Below are 18,956 nucleotides of genomic sequence, written 5' to 3'. Positions count from 1 at the left end.
GATTGACTCACTTCAACTTCCCGCCGGTCTGCGCAGGGCCGGCAAGATCAACATGTGAAGTGTGCGCTGGGCCGGAGAGATCTTGGGGAACCTCCGACAGTGGCTTTCTCCCCTCTCTGCAGCTCTCCTTTACTTCCCAGCGCAGCGATTCACGAAGGCAGCCTTGGGGCTTTTCCTGAGTCGCAGCTGCCTCTGATGATGCAACTTCCTCTTTCCTCAGAGGCAGCGCGACCCAACAAAGGACCCGAGGCTGCCTTCGTGAATCGCTGGCTGGGAAGTAAGAAGAGCTGCTGGCAGGGGAGAAAGCCACTATCAGAAGCTGCTGGGCAAGGGAAAAAAAGGGACAGCTGCTACTGGAGAAGGAGAAGTAGAGATGCTTCTGGGAGGGGAGGAGAGAAAGGAATCTGGGAAGCTGCTGGGCAAGGAAAAAAAGGGACAGCTGCTACTGGAGAGGGAAAAAGAGAAGGAGAGATGCTTCTGGGAGGGGAGGAAGGGAAGAGAGTTACTGCTGGACAGAAGGAGGAGGGAAGGGAGAATGAAAGAGGGAAGGAAACAGCTGGCAGAGAGGAGGGGAAGGGGAGACACAGGCATGAGAAAGTAGAGAGATTGATGATAGGAAGGGGTCAGCAGAAAAATAAGCAGAGAGGGACAACGATGATAGATCTGGTGTAGGAGAGATAAAAATGAAGAGAGCAGTGAAGCTGGAATTAATCATGTGAAAAGGAGAGAGGGGGCACAAGCTGGATGGAAAGGGGAGAGGGGCATATAAAGAAGACAGATACCATATGGAAGGGGGAGAGGACAGACAGTGGATGGAAGGGGCAGATGCTGGATTGAAGAGACAGAGAGGGTAGACGCTGGAAGGAAGAAAGTGAAAAGAAGATTGAAAGCAGAAACCAGAGACGACAAAAGGTAGAAAAAATAATTTTATTTCTATTTTGTGATTAGAATATATCAGATTTGAAATATATATCCTGCTAGAGCTGGTGTTAGACATAACTGGGGACTGCAAAACCCAGGCAGTGCTTCTTTAGCTTCCAGCTGGCTTAGGGCGCTCTCTGACCAGGGGGCAGTTGCCCTAGTTGCACTCCCCTAAAACTATTCCTGTCATGTGTGACTTCAGTATTCTGTTAACATGATATTTCTGTGTAGCATTCTGTAATAATTTGGCTTGTTCAGTTTTCTTGATAGTAGAGGGGATATATGTGAAGGGGAGGGGAGACAGGGGTTTTGTTGATCCTTGCTCTGAATTATTTGTATTTATAAAATGACAATTCTACAGAATATTGTTTCTTTTTATACTTTAATAAAATACATTCAATATAAAATCATAACTGAGGCTTGTGTGGATGGGATCAGATGATTTGTGGGGACCGAGCTCGCTGAGATGGGGCGGAAACGGGGTTTTAAAATTTTAGTCCTAGTAGTTTGCCGGTCCACAAAATAAATCTTTTTTTCTGCCGGTCCACGGGTGTAAAAAGGATGAAGAACACTGCTCTAGATCTTAAAGAAGCATATACTCATATAGCCATTCGTCCAGCTCACAGAAAATTCCTCCGCTTTCGAATATGACCACATAATTTTCAGTACAAGGTGCTCCCATTTGGCTTGGTATCAGCACCAAGAGTGTTTATGAAGACTTTGATAGTAACAGCTGCTCTTCTTCACTCACACAGTTTTCATGTGTTCTTTTACCTATATGACTGGTTAGTCAAAGCTCCAATACCACTACAAGCATAGAAATTTATGACTGCAATAATTCACCTCCTAGTTATTCTCATTCAAATATGTCACAAAGTATTATTGTTTCAACGAATCACTGCTCACCAGATATGTATCTCCTGACACATGGCATCCACTGTCCACGTGACACCATTTGCCTGTTTGCACCTAAGGTCTCAATGGTCTCAAGCCACAGTACCTCTATCCCAGGAACTGTGTGCAACATCAATTCTCTCTTCAATGGTGGTTCTCCCTGGCCCATCATTCAATTTTCTATACCATTCTCCCAGGGGAACTCAGAACGGTTTACATGGATTTATTCAGATACTCAAACATTTTTCCCTGTCTGTCCCAGCAGGCTCATAATCAATCTAATGTACCTGGGGCAATGGGGATGACTTGCCCAGGGTCACAAGGAGCAGCATGGGTTTGAACCCACAACCTCAGGTTCCATGTTCCACCACACTAAAAAGTACAACAGATGCTTCCAATACTTGGATGGGGAGTCCATCTCGATTGTCTCCTTACTTAAGGCATCTGGTCTCCTCAAGAGAAATGCCTCCAAATCAATCTCCTTGAACTTTGAGAAATTCACAATGCTCTCCACACTTTTCAAGATCATCTCTACAGTCACGTAGTTCTTGTTTGAACAGACAACCAAGTAGCCATTTACTACATAAACTAGCAAGGAGGCACAGGATCTCGCCCACTTGGCAAAGAAGCAATCCAAATCTGGTCCTGGGCAATTCTTGAAATATATTCTTACTAGCAGTTTACTTAGCAGGGCAACTAAGGCCTGGAGGGGCCTTAGGTGCTTGGGCCAATCAGGCCCTAGGATCCTGTGGGTTGGGCAGGGGAGGGGCAGGCCCGCCTCATTTGGACAGAGGTGGGCCTGCTGGCCGGACGGTTGGGCATCCTCCTGCCGGCGATCTTCAGGAAGGCCGTTGGGGGGGGTCCGGGGAGGGCAGTTAGGACATTTTGTTTGGGAGGGTCGTTGGGGGGGGGTGTCCAGCAGGAGGGGTTGGGCACCCTCCTGCTGACGATCTTTGGGGGGGCGGGTTCTTTCATCAGGAGGGGTTGGGCACCCTCCTGCCATGAACGTCGGGGGGGGGGGTTTGGGGAGACTGGCGGCTGTAGCTGCGGCCGTTATACTAATTGTGGCAGGGAGATCCCTTGCCGCGATAAAGTATAGCGGCCGCGTCTACTTACCATGTAAGCCAGCATTTTGCTAGCCTACATTGTAAGCATCTCCCGCTCTGCTAGGGAGACACGTAGGGCCACCTAGGTTCACCTAAGGCTACCGCCTAGCCTTAGGTGAGCTTAGACAGGCTTGTGGGCCTCCCTAGGCTCCCGGAGGCACCTTCAATATAGGCGGCTTGTCTGGGGAGCATTTTTTTTAGAAAACGCGCCTCCCGATTGGCTGATTAGACAGCTGTAGGACTCCTACAGCTGCCTACAATCGGGACGCACTTTGCAGAATCGGGGCCTAAATGTCTTAGCAGACAAGTTGAGTAGAATTTTTTACAATCTCTCGAATGGTCACTCAACTTGACCATATTATGTCAGATATTCTTTGCATCTCCTCACAACAACAAACTACTGACCTTCTGTTCCCGAATCTACACTCCAGATAGTCTGGAATCAGATGTCTTCTTCCTCGACTGGACAATTAAATTTCTGTATGCATTCCCTCCACTACCATTAGTCAGGAAAACTCTTTTCAGATTTCGTCGATAGCCAGCCACTTCAGCTTTGGTTTCCTCTCCTACAACTCAGTGTATGGAAGCTCATCACACTATGGTTCTTTCCAATCTTACTCACACAGAACAAAGGTTCTCTCCTCCGTCCCAATCTGCGTTCCTTAGGTCTCACAGCATGGTATCTCTCTCTCAGCCAGTAGACACTGTTGGAAACAGGATACTGGGTTTGATGGACCTTCGGTATGTCTCAGTATGACAATTCTTACGTTATCTGATCCAGTTACAGCTATTATTGAAGCTTCTAGAAAACCTTCCACGCAGCCCTGCTATTGTTTCAAGAGGATTTGATTTACATTATGGTGTAATCTCCATTTTCTGGACCCAGACATTTATTCTCTTCCATCAGTTTTGAATTACCTCCTTCACTTCTCTGACTCAGGTCTTAAAACTACTTCAGTTAGGGTACATCCTGGTACTCTTAGTGCTTTCCACACCCTACTTGATTAAGAAACACTCTCTGTACAGCCTTTGGCTGCCAGATTTATGAAGGGCCTTAACTACATCAAACCACCTCTCAAACCTCCTCCTGTGGGCTGGGACCTTAAAGTTATCCTTTCTACTCTGATGAAGCCTTCATTGAGCCAATCTCAGCCTCATCTCTTAAACATTTAACTTGGAAAGTAGTATTCCTCTTATCCATTACATCTGCTTTCCGAGTAAGTGAACTTCAAGTGCTTATGTTGAATTCACCTTTTAGAACATTTTACTATAATATAATGGTTCTCCAAACTCATCCAAAATTCCTCCCAAAAATAGTTTTGGAATTACACCTAAACCAATCCATTGTGCTTCCAGTCTTCTTCCCAAGACTGCATTTGTGGTCCCCTCCCCCCCCCCATTTTTTTCTCTCTCTCTCAAAATGTGACTCCATTAAAAAAACAACAACACTGAATGGTAAAGATGATGTTTCATTTGGGCAGATTTTTCAGGAGAGCAGAAGAGGTTAGCTGTTTATCTGTTCAAATTTGTGTGAGTAATGTTAGCTGGTTAAACTGGTTAGCTCTGAAAATCCGCAATGGCTTGTTTAGTCCACAAAACTATCTCCTAAACAGTGCCGACATCTAAAACATTTTCTCTTTTGATTTAGTTGAGTTGTAGCTCAGCCTTGCCAACATCTTGTGGCTCTTGTCCTCCTCCCCTCACCCCGCCATTTCCAAATATCCACAGATGCCACCAAAGCTCAGAATCCTCCATGACTCTGGCAATGCTTACTGCCAGAGCTACTGTATACAGTTGTCTTATTCCAAGAATCACTTCTCCACCACTTAATTCTGACCGTGGAGAAGTGATAATGCCAGTTTGGCAATAGTTTGTACTAAGCATTTGGAAAATGAAAACGGCTTAAAGATAAGTCATTGCTTATATTTAAAAGAATTCAAAGGAATTTAAAAGCATTAAAGAGAAGATGAACTAAGTAAACAAGAAGAGAGCCGATGAGTAAGCACAGTGGCGTTTAACAGAAAAATTTCAGGTTAGAGTGCCACTTCTGAGGGCTCTAAACATTTGAGACATGATTCTTGGAATAAGGCAACTATTTTATATATGTCAGTTGCTACATTAGAAATAAGTAAATAAGATTAGCATTAAGCTGTGATCTGGTTCGATGATTTTGGTTTAATTGGAGGAGTGAGTTTTTGTAACCAGTATATGTTCTGAAGCATTTCCTGAAACGGTCCGTGTTTCGGAAAACACACCTTCATCAGGGGTCTGGAAAAACCAGAGATAAGTTGAAACCTCCAAAAAACTAAGCCTGGCATGCTGCTCGTTTCGGGGAGGGTGGGGGGGGGAGACTTGCTTGAAACTCCATTCTCTCCCCCCCCTGAAACGAGCAGCATGTCAGGCTGAGTTTTTTGGCGGTTTCAACTTCTTTGGTTTTTCCGGACCCCTGATGAAGGTGTGTTTTCCGAAACACGGACTATGTTGGGTCTCTTGATTTTAAGGTGTTGTTTTTAACCGCTTTTGATTCAATAAACGTAGCCTACATCATTGTATGGGTTTCTGCAGTTTTCCTTTGTTTTGCTTTCGAACCCTTCACTGCAGAATCTGTTGGTTCTCCTCTCTTGTGTTCTCTGAAACATTTCCCAACATTCTGAAAGACATGTTCAGCACAGACCCACCTCTTCTGTCAGTGACTTACACAGTGACCTATGCTTTCTACTCCAGCATTTGGTAACAGTTAACGTTGCCTCAGTGTAAGCACGCTCACTCCTTAGGTCCTTCTTTGCAGAAAGACACTCATTCAGATCTCTTCATCTTACTCTTTGCTATATCAGTGTGAATTTGCATATTCACATGCATCCTCTTTGGCTTCCATCTCGTGGAGCAATGGCAAGGAGTAGTCTGTGGGAATTTCATCTCATCTTTCTCCTCCACCATAAAGAAAAGAGTCTTATTATGAGCACAGCAAACACATATTCAAAATGTGTTGGTAAGATAACTAAAGAAGTTTCTTCCTGTCTTGGCGGGGACTGAAACTGAAATGTGATGTCTTAGTCCTTGAGCATGCTATAAACAAGCATGGGGTGCTCTCTTTATTTTGGAAGGCCAAACAGTTCCATTGGTGCAGAATCCACTTAGGGGAGGAATTCATCAAAGGGTGCAACTGTGTTAGCATGTGCTAAATGTTAAAAACATCCATTATATTCCTATGGTGTTTTTACTGTCCAGCCTGTTTCCAGAAGATTGAACATGCGGTATAGAATCTAGTTGCCTTCAGGATTTAAAAATGGCCAGCTTTCACAATCATCAGTAGGAGCCGAATCATCCATGAGAATGCCAAAAGAATGCAGAGATTATATGGGAAAGAAAGCTGTCTAAGGAGTAATGCTGCCAATCAGCTTTACATGATTCGAAGCATATAGATCATCCAGAGGAACATCATTCAAAGTGGCCCCATTTGTAGAATCATGCTCAGCGGTGCCTAAATCAAGTTAAGCACTGGTAGGCATGTACATTTTTGTTGCCGGTATATTAGGCCAGGGTTTTCCTGACCTAAAATCCTGGTGCCTAACTCAGTTCATGCCCAAATTTCACCCCTAATCATGCCTACTTCCGGGTAGGTACTGGGAGGTGTCTTAGTGTAGACACCTACGTCAAAGTTGTAGGCACCTAGGGCCAGATTCTGTAATGGGTGCCTGAAAAAGATAAGCTCCTATAGTTAGGTGCCTTTTGCATGTCAATCACACTTGGGCGCCCATTACAGAATCATGATTAGCGGTGCCTAACTTAAACTTAGGCACCTATAATATAGGCCAGGGTTTTAAAGGCCTACATTATAGACACCTAAGGGCTAGATTCACTAAAGATAGTGACCCAATCGCTGTTGTCCGATTCTCTGGCCAATTTTCCAAGAGCGATTGAATCACTATCGAGTTTGTATGCAAATGATTTGCATGCAAACCCACCGACTCAATCGTTCAGTGAGCGAATGCCACATGTGCAGAGCCCTGTCACTGCTGTCAGGGCTTCTGCTTTTTTTTTAATGGAACAGATGTTCTGTGCAACTTAAACACGCACCATCTGTCCCATTAAAAAAGCCCCCACCCCCACGCTAGCACCCCCGAGCTCCCACTCCCCCCAACTCCCAAAAGATGGCAAAATATCTGTGCCATTGAAAAAAATTGGAAAGAAAAAAACCAGGCAGACCTGTCGGTAACACAGTTACCAACAGGTCTACAGCAATTGGGTTTTAGGATCGGTAAAACCCGATGCTAAATAACCAAGTAATGTAAGTGAATCAATCACTTGGCTATTTTGCATGGGGTTTTACTAATTTGCATGCCCGGATTGGAAAATGGGCGATCGAGGGGAAAAACACGCAGTGGGCCGTTTAGTGAAAACAGGTTTAATGACAATCGCTGATTTTAATGAATCTAGACCTAAGTCCTTTAGAGAATCGCACCTAACAACAGCACCTAAGTCTTTATCCACTCCTAAACACACCTACTTTGGTGTTAAGCTCCGCTAGGCGTCATGTGATAGGCACCTTTCTTTTATAGAATTGCGCCTGAGGATAGGTGCCTATTTCGCAATTCATTTTTATTTTCAAATATGAGTTTGTTAAATTGGTAAAAGCCCCCAAGAATCCTTTTGTGCATTGGAGGCTGAGCTAACTTGCAAGTAAAACTGGCTACAAGAAGTCTTGGTTGCACGGTAAGCTTTTGAGCATCTGGATCTTACGGCCTCTTTTACAAAGCCGCGCTAGTGGCTGCTGTACGGCAACAGCCCCAAAGCCTTTTAAATCTCTATGGGCTTCGGGGCCTAACGGGGCGCAACTGCTAGCGTGGCTTTGTTAAAGAGGCCGTTAGTATCTATTTGCAGGATTTTTTTATTAACTTTTCACAGTATCTGGCAACGAAAGGAGTTAGTTGCAAATCTGACATGAAACTAGAATTTTAATAGAATATTTTTTGTATGTTGAGTTGTAAAGTGGGAAAACACACCAAGTGAGGAAATGGAGTCTGGCCAAACCAAAAATATAAAACTGATAAGTCTACTAAACTTTATATATTTATGGGTGAATGACTCAAAAATAGGAAGGAAAAAGCCTCAGATAAATTACAAAAGCACCAGAAACCATCTGTACTTATCAGATCAAGTCATTGGCAAAAAAAATATTTTCCTTATTAAAGAAAAAATGCTTCTGCATTAAGGGCACCTTTTACAAAGCTGCAGTAGTGATTCCTGCTTGGCAAATATGATGCAGCCTATTCACTTGCCTCGTCAGCACTTGCTATTGTGGTTTTGTAAAAGGGGCCCTAAAACAGCTCTTACATTGTCAACATTTCATTACCAGTATCAAAATGATCAAAATTATGAATTGCGAAACTTAGCTTAGAAGGTCCATGTTCTGATGGTGGCCAGCAATTTTGAAATCAAATGATCGCTGCCTCTGGGTGGGGGAACCCTCTGGATTTTAGTGCATCTCGGAAGAAAAGAAGAAATCACATAAACTAAAAAATATTAGCAAAACACTTTTGACCTTCTATTTTGCTGTTTCATCTCAATTACTTTGTGATACAAAAAAGAACTGGGGGTTAGTGTGTGCGTGCTTCCTCCATATACTAAAATGAAAAAGATTTCCCTGTAGTCCCTTACTTTTCATGACCACATAAGCTGGTGTTTACTTGTTCTGAGTATCTCCAAATGGAATCTCTTCTTACCAGCTTTCCATAAACCTTTTGGTTCTCTGTAATTGTATTTGTTATACATAGTTCCATGCCGAGTCAAAGTTCCAGAACAACCACAGTGAATGTACTGCTCAAAATAACTGTAATCAAATCCTTGTGGTAGTTATTTAAATAAAAAAATGTAAGAAATCATTCCAAAACACTTTCTTTCCCTTTAACAGAAATGGATATTTATTGAATGCATGGAGGTAAAATTACATGAATGTATTTTCCAGATCATTTAAAATATATTATGCAGTGTCTGTTCATTCTGGATAGGACTTGAGGGAAGGCTTAAGGCTCTTATTTTAGAAACTATATTTTGTACATCTGAAAACTGGCATTTAAGACATCCATTCAGATGTCCAAATCCCAATTTTATAAAATTAGTCTATGAATGTCTAAAACTGACATATGCTAAATGTATCACAATGGACTAAGTCCTCTATATTTCCAGACAACTGTAACACAGGACTTATATGAATAATTGTTTTCAAAGTATCTATATCCTCATGAGCTCTCAGAAACCTGCTCTGTTTAAATCACAATTATTATTAAACAGTATATGCAGGTATGTGGTATCTTTCATCGAGCTCTGAGATATTTACCAAATTATTAAAAGTGCTTTGTGCAAAAAATCAATATAAAGTGCTAATCTTATAATGCAGCCTTAGAATAGAAAAACCAGCACTTATCTTGTTATTCGTTGCTGGTACTTCAGCTGGATGTCGGTAGCTTCTTATGGCTTAATGCCCTATGGGACCCGTTTCGCCGTTTTAAAGGCTTCTTCAGGGGTTAAAATCAACTTTAGTATGCAGCTTGGCTTCAGTTATAAAGCAAAATGGCACCATATGTCTATTTGGCAAGGGGGTGTCTGGGTGTCATTGGGACATGACAAGGGAGGAGATAAAATATGGAAGTCCAACTCCAATTGCTGAAAGGAAAGGGAGGTCCAAATTTAAAAAAATGGACATCTATATTTTAGACGTGGTACTTGGCACATCCAGATGACAGAAAGGGGATCCCATGTAGCATTCTTCACTGGATGGAATAAAGGAAGTCACAGTATTACATTACGTTACATTTCCAGATTTACCCCAAAAAGTTCTGTGTGGTTTACAAACAAGAAACTAGGCATTCCTATGAAAAAATACATTAATATATGTATATTAACTCTTAGGTCAAACTTACCAAAAAGAGAAGTTTCAAATTTTTCCTAAATTGTTTGTAACTTACGCTCCCTGTTATCAAGCTGTGGTAGAGCATTTTAACAGGAGCCGGCAAGGTAAATGCTTCAATGCTTATAGGAATTAAATGACCATCGAAGCATTTACTTCACCGGCTCATGCTAAAACGCTGTACCATGGCTTGATAAAATGGGCCATTAGTGATGGATCAAGCCACCAGAAAGTGGCTTGATAAGAAAACTCTGCAGATATTGCTTTACACTTAACCTTCTTAGAAAGCAGGTAGTGTAAGATCATATATGATCTCCCTGCAACATTACAATTTCTATTAAGCATGTGGAGGAGCATACCTGTTTATTAGGAAAAGACAAGATACAAACAAACCAGCAGATACAGCATTTTCCTTGAGGGGCATTTTTGATAGGACGTCTAAGTTTGAGTTTTAATGTTTTGGGAAAGACGTCTAGAAATCCAGTAGATAAAATGTCTATGATCAAAACAGCAAGACGTCTTATCATTTTTTTTTAATTGACCTATGCAGACGTTTTTGTCCTTAGTACATCTATCTTTTTTTTGCCCATTCTCGAATATAACTACATCTACATGAAAAACGCACAAAAGAGTTTTTCAGACCTCAAAGCAGCCAGCATTCTTAGCAAACTGTTCACAGAGAGCTGAGCACAGCAGAGGGATATTTCAGAGTTCCAGGCACACATGTAACTATGAATTGCTGACATTGTATAGTGAGCCCTTCAAAACCCATCCAAAACTTACTGTACCCACCTGTACACCACAACAATAGCCCTTATGCCTGCAGGTGACATCTTAACGTAGATACAGTAGGTTTTGGAAGGCTCACCATACATTATAAGTAAGATATGATGACACCTGTACATGGAACTTTTAATGTGAAATTTACTGCAGTAATGCATAGAGTGCCCCTCTGCTCTCTAGGTTCAAATGTCTGTGTTAACATCTGAAGCTGCTTGAGTTGAGAACTTTTCATCACCCCTCCTAAAACAAGCTAGAATGTACTGTTTTTTTAAACATCTTTAGGTGGTGGGAGGGGGGTCGCTGACTACTGGGGGAGTAAGGGGGGGGTCATGCCTTAATCCCTCCAGTGGTCATCCGGTCAGGTTAGGCACTTTTCTAGCATTTAGATGCTTTTTAAAACAGGTCTAGCTCCAAATGTAAAAAAAAAAAAAATAAAAGCCCAAGACCTTTTGTTAAAGGTTTGATTATGCCTCATGAGCGTCCAAGTTCTAAGCCCACCCAAAACATGCCTCTAACATGCCACCTTAAGATTTGGAAGCACTGACAAAACAATCAGAAAGACGTCTAGAAAGTCTGTTCTAAGAATGCCTACTTAGAATTTTTGACTAATAAGACATCTCAAATGCTGGTTTATGCTGTCTTTTGGAAATCTATCTTTTTTGAAAATGAGTCCCATAATGTGGGACTAATACATGTAAAATTAAATAAATAGAGCACTCTTTAAATTTAACACGTGCTCTAACTGGAAGCTGATGGAGTAGCAAAAATGGAGGTGTTACTCTATCCTATTTAAAAGATCTACTAATTAAGACCCCCTTTTATCAAGCTGCGTTAGGGATTTTGATCGCTGTCCGCTAAGGTAAAAGCTCCGATACTCTTAGGAATTCTATGAACGTCGGAGCTTTTATTCCAGTGGCTGGCGATAAAAAATCCTAACGCAGCTTGATAAAAGGGAACCTAAACGAGCTACTTTATTTTGCTCTACTAAATAATTCAAATGAGCAATCACCATCGACTGAACTATCAGATGATCAAATTTTGCTAATTCTGTGTAATTTTCTGGCCCTGGAGGGCTCACTATTTGTAATACTAGTATCAATACCAGTTAATCAAAAATAACATGATTGTGAGCCTATCAGGACAAATAGAAAAAATACCTAAGGGTACTTGATTACTATCTACTATAATAGAACGCTAAGCGTGCATGCGCACACCTACCTGCATGATCCGTGATCCTTAGGTCCGTGGCCGGCAGGAGTGCACATGCGCGCTTAGCTGTGCCAGTGGCCAACAGAGAAATTGAAAAGCACTGGCCTCCCTGCTCTCCACCTCCTCAAGCCATCGAAGCAGCAGTCCTCCATCCAGGAAATACAGCCCTACCAGCCCAAATTTATTTTTAAGTTAAAAGCCGCGGTGGAGGCTCCTCTCACGAGCCACGCCTGCGTCGGAGAAAACTTCCAACGCAGGCAGAGATCGTGAGAGGAGCCGCCGCGGCACTTTTAAACTTAAGAATAAACTCCAGCAAGGGACCAAGGGAGCAGGCCAGACCGCGGGAAGAGAAGGGGGATGGGGGCAGCAAAGGACTAAGGGAGCAGGCCAGACCGCGGGAAGGGAAGGGGGGTAGGGGGAAATGCTGCTGCTGCTGCACAGGGAAGTTGGGTGGGGGAGGGAAATGCTGCTGCACAGGGAAATGGAGGGAGAGGGATAGCTGCTTCGGCTTCTGCACAGGTTACTGGGGGGGAGGGAAATGCTGCTGTACAGGGAAATGGAGGGGGAGGGCATGCTGCTGCGGCTGCTGCACAGGAAGTGGGGGAGGGAAATGCTGCTGCTGCACAGGGAAGTGGAGTGGGGGGAAATGCTGCTGCACAGGGAAATAGAGGGGAGGGGAATTGTGCTGTGGCTGCTGCACAGGGAAGTGTGTGTGTGGGGGGAGAGAGATGCTGCTGCTGCATAGTGGGCAAGGACAGATAGAAAGAAGCAGATAGAGAGAGACAGACAGCGGGAGGGAGGGAGAAAGAAAGAAAGATAGACAGCGGGAGATGGGTAGCCAGTGGAGTTGTCTGAGGTATGCTGAGATGGAGTCGTATTTTGACCAAATATAAACATTTTGAAGTATTTAGCAACTTATTTGATTGAGCTTTATTAAGCGCCTTTATGAAGAGATTCACCCAGTGTATAACAGGTATAGGTCAGTATAAACAACTTAAATAGTGTTAACAGCATAACAATAATACAATGTGAAATGACCAAATGTAAGGAGAAAATACAGTCGAGAGAAACTTGGAGGCAGGCAAATTAAATCCCAGTGAAAGCAATGACCTGATCAGTATTAGAAATGTACATATTAAAACAGCACTTGTAGGTTCATTTCTTTAGTGGTTAGGGCTAGGAAGTAAATAATATTTTGATTACCTGTTAAACAGAGGTTTAGAAATACTTTTACCTATTCTTGCCTCATTCATCGTATTATATTTTATTGGTTTTTTCTATATTATTGCTAGCAAACAGCAGTTTCTGTAAATCATTTTGGTTTCATACCTGAGTATGCCAGTTAATAGAGAATCCTCTTATCAGCTGTTCAGATTAAAAAAGGATTTTAAAAAAGTTGTTCTCTGGTAGTAATTTATATAATTGATATGTTGATGAATTTCTTAAATTGCTTGATATCTTGCAGGTGAAGAAAACACATTTCAAGTTAGTTCCACATCTGATCAAAGCGCCAATTTTCCCTTAGGTAATTGGTCTGAAGATGTAAACAGAATGAATTGTGCTAAAGGAGTTTCAATGTCATTACCTTCATCCCCTCTTTTACCACGTCAATCTTATTCAATGCAATCACGTGCAAATAAAAAATCTCCAGGTAACACTTTGCTTGTTTTATATGAAAATGTTTTAGATGAATTTCTAAGTGTGCATATATGTATCTATATTTATCTGTCAATGTGGTCATACGAGGGGGTGCTGAAAAGTTCTCAGCCCAACCAACCAACTTCCTATATTCTGAGCGTTATTTTGCCTCTGAAGCTGAAAAGAGTATTATTTCGTTAAGTGGCAATTTGCAGAAATGAAATTGTATTTTTTGACATTGTTTCAGCTCATTGATTGAACCGTATCCACGTCATTCTCTTCTTGGTTGGGCTGAGAACTTTTTCAGCACCCCCTCATAATAGGTTAGCTGTATGTACTTTTTCTGTGTCTTTCAAATTTAATTGTGGCACATATCTATACTGTATAGCAGGGCTGCCCAAGTCCGGTCCTCAAGATCTACTGGCAGGCCAGGTTTTCAGGATATCCACAATGAATATGCATGAGAGAGATTTGCCTGCACTGCTTTTTTGGTATGCAAATCTCTCTCTCATGCATATTCATTGTGGATATCCTGAAAACCTGGCCTGTCAGTAGATCTCGAGGACCGAACTTGGGCAGCCCTGCTGTATAGTGATCATATTATACTGTGCTAATTTTGACATGAACCTAGAAGGAAACAAAGGTTTAATTCTAAGAAATCTGTCTGTTTTTACGCATGTTAAAATGAAAATAGTAGCTAAGTTATATTTGCATATGTGACACTCCTCTTAGGTGAAGATTGATCTCACTGGTTTGTTCAGCCTTATCCCTAAGAACAAACAGCTGCTATTCTTTGCAGTAATCCAGTGGTAAGTTGAGCCTCCTCTCTCCCACACCCCACCTCTATTTTTTTCTCTTTCTGAACACCAGGAACAGTCCTACAAATTGGCCTTACATTTAGGATATCCATAATGAAAATTTCACATAAATAGATATAGATATGAATACATTTTTGTCTTAAAAAAAAAAAAGCTATTCTCTCTAATTTATAAGCTTCAAGGTCGACTTCAAAACCTATATCTTAGGGGATTGTCTATGGTCTTTATGAAATGTGGATACAAGCAGTTGGATGTTTAGTCCTGGATTCTGTAAATGGCACTCAAATTTGGGCACTGAAAAAAGTGAGCTATTCTATAAACAGAGCTCTGAGTTGGGCACCATTTATGGCATAGCTGGTAGCTGATAGTGCCAGGATCCATGCTTAACTTTGGACACGAGGATTTATTTCAACTGAAACCTGATGTAAATCCTTGTACATAAATTAGGTGCGGATCCCCCCAATTCTGTAATAGTGTATGCATCTTTAGTGAACGCACCTGACCCCCCCATGCTCCTCCCATGCCGCCTTTCCAGTTGTGTGCTGAAAGATTGACTTGTGCATCTTTATAGAATAGTTTGCAGTAAGTTGCACATGTAAATCTAAATTGTTGTCAATTAACACCAATAATTGATTATTGGTGCCCAGTTATTGGCTTTAATTGGCTCAGTACTCAGATTGTGTATGCAAATAAACACGCACAATTTTGGGTGTCATATAGGATCTGAAAGTAATGTGTGCCTAGTTTAAGCTCCTATATTCAGCCATTGTTAGGTGTATAAAAAAGAATCTGACTATAGGAGTCTAAATTTAAGATGTCCAAACTTACCTGCCTAGAAATTGCTGTTTAGTTGATAATAAACCAAATATATAAACTTAAAAATAAAAAACCCACTAAACTGAAAATCAGCACTAGGTAGCTAAATCCTCTTGTACTACAACAACACAATTTATTATTTCTGTAGCACTACCAGACACACGCAGTGCTGCACATTGTACATGCAAGAGACGGTCCCTGCTCAGAAGAGCTTATAATCTAATTACTTAACTTCCTCCTATCTGCCTAATATAAAATAAAATTATGTGGTTCCCACTCCCAACTTCCTAAATTACCTCTGATGATTGACAGCATGGCGGCCCTAATTTTTTTTTCTCTCTTCGCTGGCCCCAAATCCTGCCACTTTGAAGCGTTCCTTACTTAAGCCCAGAAGGATGGTGTTGGAGGGTGGGGAGAAAGGTGGTGATTATATCCATACTTGCCATGCTTATGATTAATCTTTGAATGAGCAGTACGGAGGCTTGGGTGGAAGATTTTAAGCCCTGCAACTTTTTTTTTTTTTTTTTATTGGGTGAGTGGGAGGCCAGACCAGCAGCCAGGTTTAGAATGTACTGGCAGTGTCTAAATTTGGAGATGAAAGGGGAAATTATGTATAGGTTGCCCAGAATTAGGCACCGAGGAGGTCTGTGATAAGCTAATATTCTATAAAGGCTATTTTGATTTTCTAGAATACTAGCTTAGTGCTCACTTTGGCTCTGACTCTATAAAAAGCGCTTGCTGTTTTTTAATTGGTTCAATCGACGCTGTTAATTGAACAGTGACATTTTAAAAAACGGAAAAAATTTAATTTTCAGGTAGACTACTGGCACCTACCCGAAAAGTAGGCATGGTTAGGGGCAGAGTTTGGGGGTGAGTTGAGTTAGACATCAGTATTTTAGACCAAGAAAACTCTGGCTTAATATACTGGCACAATTCTATAAATGGTGCCTAACCTTGAATGGCATGCTTTAGGTGCTGTTATCCCAGGACAAGCAGGCTGCATATTCTTACATGTGGGTAATGTCATCCACTGAGCCCCGTACGGACAATGCAAAAGTATACTATCACTTTAAAAGACTGAAGAGTCTCGATCACCCATACAGGGCATGTGCGAGTGCCTTCCTACCTTACATCAGCATGGAGGATGGTCCGTTCTCAATTTTCTATGGAGCTGAGAACTATGTTTTGGAGTTTATCCAAGTGCGTAAAACTAACCTTTCTGTGCCTTCCCAATCAGGTTTCTTGTCTTATTTCATTTATTTTGATTTCCCTTAAAATGTTAGTTTTTATTCATCGATTTTCTTTTTTGGGTTCATCCAAGCCTGTTTTCAGCCCGGATCATCAAATCATTTTTGGGTTAACTTCTACTCGACCTCCCTGGATCATTGAGTCCTTCAACCTAGCATCAGCAGTGTTTCCTTCAATGTCCAAGACTCCAAGTGGCTTTATGTGGTACACGCTGTGTAATAGGACAATCTCAGCTCTGATCCACATAACTGCTATGTTCAGTGCCTAGGTACTGAGTACCATGATATTTGTTACCCGCTTTGTTCCAAACTTCAAAAAAGGTCTCTTAAAGCTAGACAATTTTAGTTTGAGAAACTTTTCAGGGAACTTTTCGGGAACATCGACCGTGTCTGTAGACTCCGGAGCCAATCCCTCAAGACCATCTGCATTGGCATCAGCATCGACTGGTACTATTGACGCCGAGATCAATATCGGATTCATTGAACATACCGCCATCAGGAGAGGATCATAAGAAGGCTAAGAAGCATCCTTCTTTCTCCAGGCATCCATTGGCGTTGACGTGTTCAGACTAGATCGCCATCTTTACAGCTGTTGTCCCCTCTGAGGTATGCCTTGACACCTGATGCCCACAACCTGCACCATCGGTACCTTCCCTAGAGGACTGGATTCAGGAACTGCTGCAGAGAGAACTAGCTGGTATGCTACAGGCACACTTAATGCAACAATCTGCTACACCACATCCATCTTCATCTCGGCCTGAGCGTTGTCCCAGGAGGTCATTGAGGGACCAGTCTCGATTGACACACTATCACCAATCTACATTGAGGAGACCTGCTTTTTCCAGGGAGCATAGTTCCTCTTCTACACCTCGATGTCCCTTGGCTCGACATCAAGGCTCGTCCCGAAGCACATCCCATCATTCACCTCGACATGATGCTCGACGTTCCCTTCAACAATCACTTTGATGATCTTGATGATCACCTCGTCCATCACCACATTGTTCTCATCTAGAAGCTTGCCTTGACGTTCACCTCATTCTTCTCGATGTTCTCCATCTCCAAGGCAACACATTGAAGAGTATGATTCAGATTTATCACATAGACCTTCCTCTGACTATCCAAACCTATCTGCAAATGAACCTTACGGAATTCCCTCAGACCCATCACTTCCTCCTCCTCGATGCAGATCTCCACCTGAAAGTCTGTCATTCACAAAGTTTATGAGACAAATGGGGCAGGCTTCTATCAAGATGTAGTCAGAATCTGAGCCAACAGCAGAATTGGTTGATGCCCTAGACCAGGGCTCAGCAACCTTTTTAAAGCAAAGAACCATTTTTTCCTAAAATGTTTGACCCAAGATTTACAAAGAGCCACAACAGGTAGAGAAGGGGGTTTGAGAGATGATTTTTTAATGTGATCTGGGTATAAATGAATATACTGAAATCTCTCTTTAGCAGGGTAGGAAAAACCTGAGACTTGGGTGATCAGAAAAAATTTCCAACACTCCCCATATCAATCATTAGCTAGAAACCTCCCTGTTTTAAAATTTTATTTTCCAGTCACACACCAGTGTTTAATGGCAGCAAACACTTACTTAACATTCTCTTTCATATCCACTTTCAGAAAAAAATTCCAAAAGCTTTAAACAAAACTATCCAGTATAGTTTAGATGTCTTGTTTGTAGCTTAACTGTAGCTTAACTTTAGCTTAACAGCATACAGTCCAAATGAATCCAATCCAATGCAGCTAGATTTTCATGGCACCACCATTGTTGCATCAGAGCAGATAAGGATCAGCTGCTCAACGTCAGCTGTATGAAACATCAGCATCAAATGGTGTCAGTGACTGATAATGGGAGTGTCAAAAAAATGTCTTCCCTCTGCCCTTCTAGCTCAGCATTTGTTCCCTTTTCCTCCCCTCTCTGCCCTCCTAACTTGACATCTCCCTGTCCCTTCTCTCTTTCCTCCTGCCCTCTCCCCTCCCTGTCTTCGATTGTCTAGTATCTATCCATTACACCCTTCTGCTCCAGGATCCAATATATCCCTTTTTCTTCCCTCTCCCTCCCCTCTCCACATGCTGTGTTTCTCTTCCTTTCTCTCATACATTCCAATGCCCAACATGTCTCCTTCTCTCTCTCTCTCTCCCTTGTTCCCTAGGTCCAAGATCTCTCGTCCTCTCTCTCCCTTCTACCTCTATGTCCATTTTTCCCTCCCCTTTACTCCATGCCCATATTTCTCTCTCTCCCTATGCAACATCTGTACAAAAACTACCTATTAGCAGGATGATCCTAATAGACTTCTCAAAGCTAACCAAGCACTGCCTTCCATAATCTTGCCATTTCAACTGTCCAGCATGATTGCTATGACTTACTCGCTCTCTTTTTGTTTTTAAACTGTAGATTCCCACAATGTATTCTCTGTAAGTTCCCCTTGCATGTTTGGCTCTTATTTAGCATGCTCTCTTCTCATATTGTAATCCGCTGCCGTGGCTTCTTTGGTAAACTCCCCATGTTTGAATAAGCTCATGTGTAATTGCAACTTTCCTTGAACCTTTATAGGCATAGAATGATCCACAAATCCTGGATTGGCCACCCTGAGAACTTGCTACTGGGCTTGAT

The 18,956-nt window shown here is 42.1% G+C and overlaps 1 protein-coding gene across 4 annotated transcripts in view; it reads left to right on the top strand.

The window, feature by feature from the left end:
• TANC1 (tetratricopeptide repeat, ankyrin repeat and coiled-coil containing 1) overlaps positions 1–18,956 on the top strand; it is a 294,220-nt gene that overhangs the window by 124,081 nt on the left and 151,183 nt on the right. For 3 of the 4 annotated variants that reach the window (XM_033945447.1, XM_033945446.1, XM_033945448.1), the window contains exon 3: positions 13,286–13,471. In XM_033945447.1, the coding sequence (XP_033801338.1) occupies positions 13,286–13,471 (186 nt within the window). Of the gene's footprint in view, positions 1–13,285; positions 13,472–14,190; positions 14,268–18,956 lie in introns of those variants that run through there. The other variant, XM_033945450.1, reaches the window with a different exon arrangement.

The sequence above is a fragment of the Geotrypetes seraphini genome, chromosome 5 (assembly GCF_902459505.1).
Source record: "Geotrypetes seraphini chromosome 5, aGeoSer1.1, whole genome shotgun sequence".
In the NCBI taxonomy this organism is placed as follows: domain Eukaryota; kingdom Metazoa; phylum Chordata; class Amphibia; order Gymnophiona; family Dermophiidae; genus Geotrypetes; species Geotrypetes seraphini.
The sequence above is the reverse complement of the archived record's forward strand: the minus strand, read 5'-3'. Positions and strand labels throughout refer to the sequence as shown.